This window comes from Cupressus sempervirens, chromosome 7 (genome assembly GCF_028749045.1).
Source record: "Cupressus sempervirens isolate cs-2001-9-10 chromosome 7, ASM2874904v1, whole genome shotgun sequence".
NCBI lineage: Eukaryota > Viridiplantae > Streptophyta > Pinopsida > Cupressales > Cupressaceae > Cupressus > Cupressus sempervirens.
In genome coordinates, this window is record NC_143124.1 from 158,198,534 (window position 1) to 158,208,445 (window position 9,912).

A 9,912-nucleotide genomic window follows, 5' to 3' on the forward strand; every position below is an offset into this window, starting at 1 on the left:
TGAACTATACTACTACCAATTAACACAGGCTCCTGCAATATCCTCTGCAATATGACCAAGAGGAATCCATAATCAAATTGACAATTATAGCTCAACCAAACTCCGAAATCACCACTACCACAATAAAAAACCCATGAGGCACAAACTCTTAGAACATCAGAACCCAAGTAAAGTGGACAAATCAAACTACCAACACAGTAAATACCATCAACGCATCCCACTGGCCTATATGGAATGTACAATCCAACTCTGCAACAATGGTGAACCCTCTCGAATGAAACTGTACCAAGTATGGAGAATCCACACAATGTACAACTCCTGCAGTCAACACAACTCTGCAAATCATCGGCCACTATCTCATAACCATAACTCCCATACACTGCTGATGGTGAAAAGACATTACAAGATAAAGAGTAAGAAATGGAATCCAAACCAAATTTGTCTGCCATCAACTCCTTAGCACAAGGATCAAATGCTAACTGATGTACATACCCTGCAATATAATGTTGATAAAAAAAACCAACCTCAGTCAACAGCTCACCATGAAGAAGTGATACAACCCACTGTGACTGATCACCAGCTAAGTCAAGAGATGTCATAGCCAAAGGAGTAGAATCAATAACAACACCTGCTAAAGCATCAATCCAAAACTCCTGCTCTAAGTCATGTATTATCAACCTGTCAATTGCAGGACCTATCACCATGTCATGCCCATCACAACTCTCATCCTGAGGCATCAAACTATCCCATAACTGATGAAAAGCACTAGGAACCAAAGTACATCTCTGTATCATCATCTCATCAACATGGTCATCAAAGGTAGATAGATGAGCATACCTCACAGTGTAATGCTGATAGAATGCACCAATCTCAGTCAGTGGCTCAGACTGCAATCCAGATGTAACTAACTGCAATCGATCATTAACCAAGTTGGAACTGACTACTACCTCTGAAGACATTGCGAAGGGAGTAGTATTACTAGTAGGAACCATGCCAACTATCAGCTCACCAACGTCACACATGGTCTTTGATACAACATCTCTAGTCTTCGTGCCATTAGTACTAGAGGTCACCACCATGTCAGGCACACCACAAAAATCTTCTACAGCACCCAACTCAATTGAACCTGACTCTAGTGGGAATGAACCTGATATGCCAATGTTAGTATCAAGGATGGATGCATCCCCATCTCCACTGTCTCTAACAATCTCGGCCATGGACATCCTCGGATCACCAAACACCACAGCTTATGACTGTATAGAATTAGGTAAAGACTGTAGTCGCTCTAACTCCATGGTCACCTTAGCCAAATGAAATTGTGACTCCTTGAGAGCCAACTGTGTACTCTCAAGAATCTCAGAAGTCACCTCAAGCTGCTTAGTAAGCTCACTCACCTCATCTTCCTTGGCCAACAATGCATCATATGCTATACTGCCCCACTCCATAAGATAATCTCTGTCGGCTACCAACTGCATATAATTCTGTCTCAAAATCCGAATAGCCTCCCATAAAGAGTGGATCTCTTTCAAGGAAAGATAACTTCCTCCCTGCTCATCACTAGTAGGAGAACCCCACCCATAAACTGCTAACAACTGACGAGCAACATTGAAATGTTGGCAAGTGATAGCAATGTCTTGGTCACTAACTCTCAACTGATTAGACACATGATGGCACTGGTTTGACTGTCTCCTACAAACCTCCTCTGATGCACTGTCTGAAGGAGTGTCCTCAAAGTTACTAGTCTCTAGAGTATTACCATCCATATCCTGTGAATCAAATCTAAAGCTCATATCAACATACAGAGTATCAAAAACATTAGCATTGCTGTCCAACTCCTCTATACCCAAGGAAACTAAGTCTTCAAAACTGCCCACTGCATCCTTCTGGATGTCATCAATGCCAATATGATCCTGGGACTCATTTATACACACTGCCAAATATGAAATATCATCAACACATTCCAGCAAGTATGGCCGATTGGATATATGAACAAAGCCCAACATTGGTGTATAAAAACTAATACCAACATCAGACAAGATACTGGCACAAGAAAAGACAACACCGTGTAATCTGCTAATCAAATCCATGATAGCACCCAAACAAACACTGCTACCAAAAAGTGTTAAAGATCTCCAGTCAACTGAATCCCAAATGCCAATATAACAATCTCGAGTCCATATCCGTAAACTAGAATCAACTGGTAACTCAAGCAAACTCCTCACCTGAGTAATATGACCAATACCAACTAACTCCACATACCTGTCATGATGAGATAATGAAGTCACACTACTATCTTTGTTCACCTTTAGCTGGCTGGACAAATCATGTGAAGTACTACCAGCCTCAACCTCATGTGATGAAGCATCTAACTGTGTCTGGTACTCTTTCTCAGCAAAGTCATGAATGCTCAATGTCTGCTCATCTCTACCAGGTATCTCACCATCCTGTACAACAACATCCTCATAATCATCATCTGAACCCACTACACTGTAGTCACTGCCTGTTGTAACTATACCATCCTGAATACCTGTGGCATCACCCTTTGACGACCTGTAAACAATTGTCTCAATTTGAGTATCAAGTTGACTGTTACTATCAATCTGTGTAATATCCTTTCCCACCACCTCCTATGGCAGAGTAGAATCTGAGACCTCTACCTGGCTATCAGCTAGTTTCTCAAACTCCTCATGCAAATTCTTGGGAATTGTGTCATCTGTCTTGTGAGAAAATCTGCCAAATAGAAATCCAGTCAACTTATCCACCTTAGCTGGGTCAGATAACATGTCATTTATACGGTGGTGCTCAACCAATTATTTAGACATGTCATGGCTTATTTTCATAAGTTTATCTCGAATGTCTAAATAACCATCCTTTCTACTATTTTGACTCTGGCTATCAATTGTCCAAGATCGTTCCCTCTGAGACTCTGTACTATACCTGTCCATTCTGGATAAAATAGAGTGTAACCCCAATAGGATATAACTTCTTCAAGTACCAAGAACTAACATGCAAATGATTAGAAGTAGCATGCAACCATAGATTTGGACATGCAACTGATTAGAAGCAACATGCAACCACCAAATTATGACATGCAAGATCTGGGTAGTTGTCAAAACTGACATGCAAGATCTGGGTAGTTGTCAAAACTGACATGCAAACTTCTACAACCACCAAATTCACCAAGAACTAACATGCAAATGATTAGAAGTAGCATGAAACCATAGATTTGGACATGCAACTGATTAGAAGCAACATGCAACCACCAAATTATGACATGCAAGATCTGGGTAGTTGTCAAAACTGACATGCAAGATCTGGGTACTTGTCAAAACTGAAATGCAAACTTCTACAACCACCAAATTCACCAAGAACTAACATGAAAATGATTAGAAGTAGAATGTAACCATAAATTTTAACATGCATCTGATTAGAAGAAACATGCAACCATAAATTATGACATGCAAAATCTGGGTAGTTGTCAAAACTGACATGCAAGATCTGGGTAGTTGTCAAAACTGACCTGCAACTTCTACAAACCCTCAGGCTGGCAAGATCATGGCTCTGATACCACTGAAATGTCCCTTTTCTATTTTTTCATGATATTTCACGCCTCTAATCAGATCTTTAAAATCAAACAACTAATATCACAAAGATTCACCAAATTCCTCAAGAAACCCCAAATCGGGTATGCTGAAAATAGTGCTAAAAGCTTCACAACTTCACAAATTATTAATAAATCTGAAAATGGAAATTTTTACAGAACTTTCAGCAGCATAACAGCCTACAAATTGACATTTCCAGATCCGTATAGCCTTTACACAACAGCTCGAAAATGTAAGACCAAAATTATGCTCATCGGGCTCCCGAAATAGCACAAAATATGCCCGGAAACACCACAAAAACACTAATAATCTATCTCAGAAGTTTAATCACGTCCCAATATATATATTCAGCTCTATTTTAACATTTAAAAGTCTGGTATATAGCAACAACCCACACTGATATGAAATACTCAACTGTAAACACCAAACTCATACAAAAACACACCCGAAAACTCACAAATCTGCACTGTTCAGCACAAAGGCAAACTCTGTATGAGCATGCACATGGAATGGCTTCAAACTCCCGTCTTTAGCCTTCCTGGAAACCTGCAAACTCCCGTTCTTGGGTCTCCCTGGAAACCTGCAAACTCCCGTTCTTGAGTCTCCTTCTCCACAGGTTTGGCACCCTCTGAAGAATAACAAAGAATGAGCAAAAATCAAGTTCTGGAATGAGCCCAAAATGCCTCCAAACCCCTTAAAAGAGGGCATAACTGTAACTCACGTCCAAGAGAGGTTAATGAAACTTATTTTAATAATAATTTTCATTTATTAATCCAACGGTTTCCAAAGATTAACCTCATTTTTCCGAAACTTCACTTTCTTGGGCCTGCCTGCCTTAACAAAGATTTTCTTTTTTAATTATTTGCAAAAGGGACATGACAATCCTGCATAGGCATCGCATACGCTTGTGCAGTTTCCTGGAATAGCCCACTCCAGTTTCAGTCCATTATTTGGATGGTAAGTAGGAATGATATTTGTCGTCGTCCAGCTAGTGAAGGCAGTGCACCGCATTTGGGAAAATTGGGCGAAGTCTGAATGTCCAGGTCGCCAACGAGTATCATTATCAAGATAGATACAGCATGTATCATAAAATTGGCATTGGTTCCTTGAAGGAATGTTGCACTCCAAAGGACAATTTAACAGCCTAGTACAATTAGACAACTCGATAATGTTATTGGTGGAAATTGCAAAGCTTCTTATACCATCAATACTGAATTTCTTTAAGTCAATAGCACAAGAAGAGGGATCGGGGTCAATGAGGATAGCATCTGGATCAATGCGGGTGACAGTGTAGCTGACCTTGTTCAATATGATCATCAAAGTAGAATTGTTGTAGCATTCAAGTTCAAATTCGCTAACAGTATTACCGCAGGGCTTAAGATAAAAGGGGTACATAATTGGTGTATTCCCACAATGATTATTGGAAACCAGTTTGCTTTGAGGTACATCAGAGACTGCAATAATTGAGACAACCAGAGACAGGTGTGAACCAGATAAGGCTGAAATAATGAAAAAAATACAAGTAAAGGTGCTTTTCCTAGAATGTTTCACCATGATAATATGAAGGTCTTGTTGAGTTTTTTAAGGTCCGTGGTATTTTCCTCTGCTCAACCCTGCTCTGACACAAAAAGGTTCATTCGCACAAAGAAAACTCAAACGCCGAAATATTCACAGTTCAAGGCTTAATATGGCGGCACATTAAAATAATGAAACAAGAAATCGCCATCTACAAAGAGTATGAGGCCTAGTAGATTAATATTCTCCAAATGGCCAGAAAAGTACTCAATACATGGGGGTTAACAATTCTCCTGCTTAATATCTGCATTAAATTCCACAAACTTTTACCATTTCGGGCAGATTGCAGAGTCGAAAGTTAATTCAAATCTGTTCAGTGCCACATTATAATGATAGGATCTATTTTCCTTGTTTCCCTGTTGAAAGTTCACCTTAATTACAATAAAAGAAATGTGATTTAAGTTCCTTCAACAACAATCTTTTCAGCTTCGCCGCATTAAGGTCAAACAATCAATAAACTAAGATTTTGCTAAAATCTTTAAGAATTTGCATCCTCAGAAAACTTCAGAGAACTTGCATTACATCGCCCTTATTCAATTTAAGTCCAAAGTCATGCAAAAAGTAGATGCGTTCATGTCTGTCCAAATATTAAAAATAAAAATGGATGTTCATTCGGGCACTTCTTTCTCCCATCCGAGCTGTCATTGAAAGTATTTTAAATTAGCTCAGACACGCTATTTCGACGACTTACAAAATGTAGATACATCGCAATTTCCACAAATTTGATTGTTTAATTTCATCAAAAATATAAAATCGATGGCAACATTCATCCCAAACCCCCCAAAACTGAATTTTTTTTCGAGTCAATAAGAAAAAACCAAAAAATGAGTTTCAAGCCCGTTGACTAGTCTCTTTCATCTTTGCCGCTTCAAAGACGTTGAGGAATCTATTATCATTGAATTCGCAGCACGACTTCAATCTTGTCCTTTTCCACGAAGGAACAGCAATTAGTATTAAACTAGCATATAAATATAAAATAAATCGTGAGATATCCTTTGAATATATATAAGCTAGTAGCATTTTCGATGTAATGTGTTTAGCACAATAGATTCATTTGACGTTAAAGCAATTTGTATCTTGTATATAGGATAAATAATTTAGAAATATCGTGCAATGGAAAAATTTAGAAATATCGTGCAATGGAAAAATTTAGAAATATCTTATTTTCTTATAACCTTTTTTAGATCTTCTCTAAACTTTTTAAAAATAAGATATTGAAAAATAATAAATTTTTATTTATTATTTATTTATTTATTTACTACTAAAATCTTCAATTTTAGTTTAAAAAGTAAGAAGTTTCTTTATCTGTTTATCTTTCTTTATTAGTTCTAACAAGTGGCTCTTCAATATTTGTAGTTACACAATTAAATGCAAGCAAAAGTCCTTCTTTATAGCTGTATGGACAGATGGAAGACTATAAACTATTATAATTCTTAAAATATAAATAAGTGTGACCTGTCAACTCATCATTCTACCAGCTCACCATTTTACAAAACATTCAAGTAAATGTCAAATATTATTAAAACAATCAAATGTTTACATTGATGAATGCTTCCAGTGTAGAAAGCCTCTCAGCTTAATAATTGGTTGCATTACCATTGCAGAAGACTCACGTCTGACCTTTTTGTTGCAATGTTGACAACTACCCTATATGGACAAGTCAAATTGGTAGTGGAAAATTTAAGTTAATATTGAAGAGCTAGATTGAATCATGAAAATAAAGATACAATTTCTCCACTTTTATTACTGTTAGTTAGATTTAGCCATGAAGAAATAATATATTTTGAAAAGAGGTCATAAGTTCAAATTTTGCAAATGTCTTCTCCATAAAATACAAGATGGCCTTATATTAAAATAGAAGGTTTACAAGAGCATATGACATCAATTATTTATTTGTAATTGATACATATTGTTGTAAATTAGTCAATGATTATTGTTAGACCAATATAAATATTAAGTATGATGTACATTGTTAAATTAAAATGAACATTATACATTAGTAGATCTTTGTTAGACTAATGGAAATATAACGCTAATTTTATACTATCAATTTAAGATGTTTACTAATAGAACAATTAGCAAATCTAATAAACAACTAGTTGATTTTATAGTAGGCTATGATTAAAACATTCAAAATTAAATTTGGTGAAAGTTTATACAACTCCTTTAGTAGACACGTAAAATTGTCTATTCACAATCTAATATTAATTTAATTAATATTTTCCTTAATTTTATAGTTGACTTTATTAATTGATTATATATTGTTATATTGTTCTATTTATTAAATTAAATCAAATTTAATTAAATAAGTCCATTACTCTTTTTCTATTTTTAAATACTATAATCTAAATATGGGTAAGTGCACCAAGATTGTGGATATAAAAGTGAACACATAAAAATAAAAAAGCTTAGATTTTCAATAACCTAACTGGGTTACAAATGAATTCAAAACAGGGCGAACCTTGGTTGGCTTGGTAACCAAGCCTAGCCCAAAATAATAGAAATACAAAACTTGATTGGGTTCCAAAGAACTAAAAGCTCTTCAAAATCTGTTTGGGTTTTGAAGAACTTATATATTTTTTGAATGACTATAGTTTTGGCCATTTCGAATGCCCAAAATCACATACCAATAGAAAAGGGAAGTGAAAAACATTGAAAACCCGATCGTGTTTCCAAAGAATAAGATTTTTTTCATAATTTTCAACCTATTAGAACAATAGCACCTTGTAAAAAAGGAAAGTTTTTAATATCTTTTTTGTTTGCATTTTTTATATTAAAGCATGATTTTTAATTAACCTATGAATTTTTAAATTTTTTAAAGATTAGATCTTTCAAAGAATCCTAGAAAATGAAAATGAGATGAAAGACCACCTCCCCCATAAACAACATAATTAAACTGTAATTTTTGTTTGCATGAACACACGCAAAACCCTCAAGTTGTTGTGAGACAACCACAAAACTCTCAAGCCAGTGATGCACAATCACAAAATTCCTAAAAAATTTCCCCTCAACAACCACTATCACCCAAAAACCCTTTGTATATCTCATTAAACCATGTTAAGTCTATAGAAGAGGAACTCATCAACCACCTTAAACAAAATAGTTTACAAATTTCACAATTGGTTAATATGTTAAAATCCTCTAGTCTTGATCACCACCTAACCCTTGCCAATACACTAGAGAAAATCACTAATAGTGCAATTGAGGTGTCTAGAGAGAGGTTACAAAATTAGGTTCATGGAGAGATAGGTGTTGCACATTTTATGTGAATGGGTGTTCTTATGATCAAGTGAAAGAAAAGGACATAATTAAAAGTGATATAAGTCCTCTCTTTACTAATCTTGCTACTAGAAACTCTCTAAAAGAAACTAAAAAAACCTTTCCTATACATTGGCGTATTCATAATAGGATAAAATTAAATTTTTGGGATAGGTGGTATATGGCAACCTACCATCATGCAATAATTATGAGGTTCCTTTATACATCTTGAGAAAGCTATTCTCTGAGTTCATCCTTGATGAGAAACCAAATTACTTTAACATCCACTATTTCCATGATAGAGAGAGGATTCTGCATAAGATAGACACATAGTAAGGTACAACCACAACATAGAAGGATTACATCAAGAAAAAACATGGCTCATGTTGTTGTCCTAATAATCATAGAAGAGTCTATAGATTTATAGGCTCTTCATGAAACTGTATCATTGACAAATGTGATTATTCGTCATAACACATAGTTAGTCAGATTAGAGGATGGATCCTTAGTTGTAACACCTCCTTCATCATCATATGTACCATTAGGTTCAACATAGCCCATTCCATCTATATCATCATCACATGCACCACTAGGGTTATCCCTTACCGTACCACCTCCACCATCATCACATGAACCATTAGACTCATCCCAATCCCACTGAACATATTTATCCCAATTTTCAAGGCATATGTGATGGGGTAGATTCGAAGGTGAATGAGGATGGATTGAAATTTGATGCAGGAGCATCTAGTGGTGTAAGGGCAATCCTGCATCACCCAAAAATATGTTTAGAGATAGTTTTTGTTTAATGTGTTTTCATTTCTAGATACCCATTTGGGTCAAATAAAGATTCCAACTCTCACAATTCCACTATTAGTTTTTTGGGTTAGAGTTTTTAAGCACCTTGGGATACGTGTAAATGTAGAAAATGAGTTATTTTGTAACTAAACCAAAATTATTATGATTTAGAGGGTGCAATTTGGAGGTATGATTATAATTGTAATTTAAAATGATCCTAAAAAAGAATCAGGTCAAAAGGGTTTACGGTTAGAAAGTTATCGCAATAATAAATTTCTTAGAGACCTCTTAAGAGCACTTCAAAGTTAGATTTGAGACACTAAATGGCCTTGTATGGGGCCAAAAAATGGAGGACGAGTAGAGCATTACAGAGCACTTTGAGAGCTTTCCAGAAATGTAAGCAGTTCATCAATTAGAGTCTCGGTTCAAAAGTTATGTCTCCTAGAAGTTGGACTACCGTTTCTAGATTCTTCTAATTTTACACCGACTTCTAACGTGACTTTTGGAACCTTCTATTTTGGTGGTGGATTCCAACTAGCATATTCTAGAATGTATTCCTAACCCTAAACCATTTGGGGCTTATTTAAGAACTCTTTTGGCATTGTAAAGGCAGTTCTCAGTGGAGTTAGAGAGAAGGTACTATGCAGAGGATTTCTTTCTCCAGAATTATACTATTGTA

At 35.8% G+C, this 9,912-nt stretch overlaps 1 protein-coding gene across 1 annotated transcript in view; it reads right to left on the reverse strand.

Moving 5' to 3' along the window:
- The window catches only part of LOC149545994 (proline-rich receptor-like protein kinase PERK3), a 39,561-nt gene extending 34,405 nt beyond the window's left edge, over positions 1-5,156 (reverse strand). The window contains exon 1 of the mRNA XM_089793874.1: positions 4,506-5,156. Coding sequence (XP_089650000.1) covers positions 4,506-5,156 — 651 coding nt within the window. The remainder of the gene's footprint in view (positions 1-4,505) is intronic.
- Positions 5,157-9,912: the final 4,756 nt, after the last annotated feature.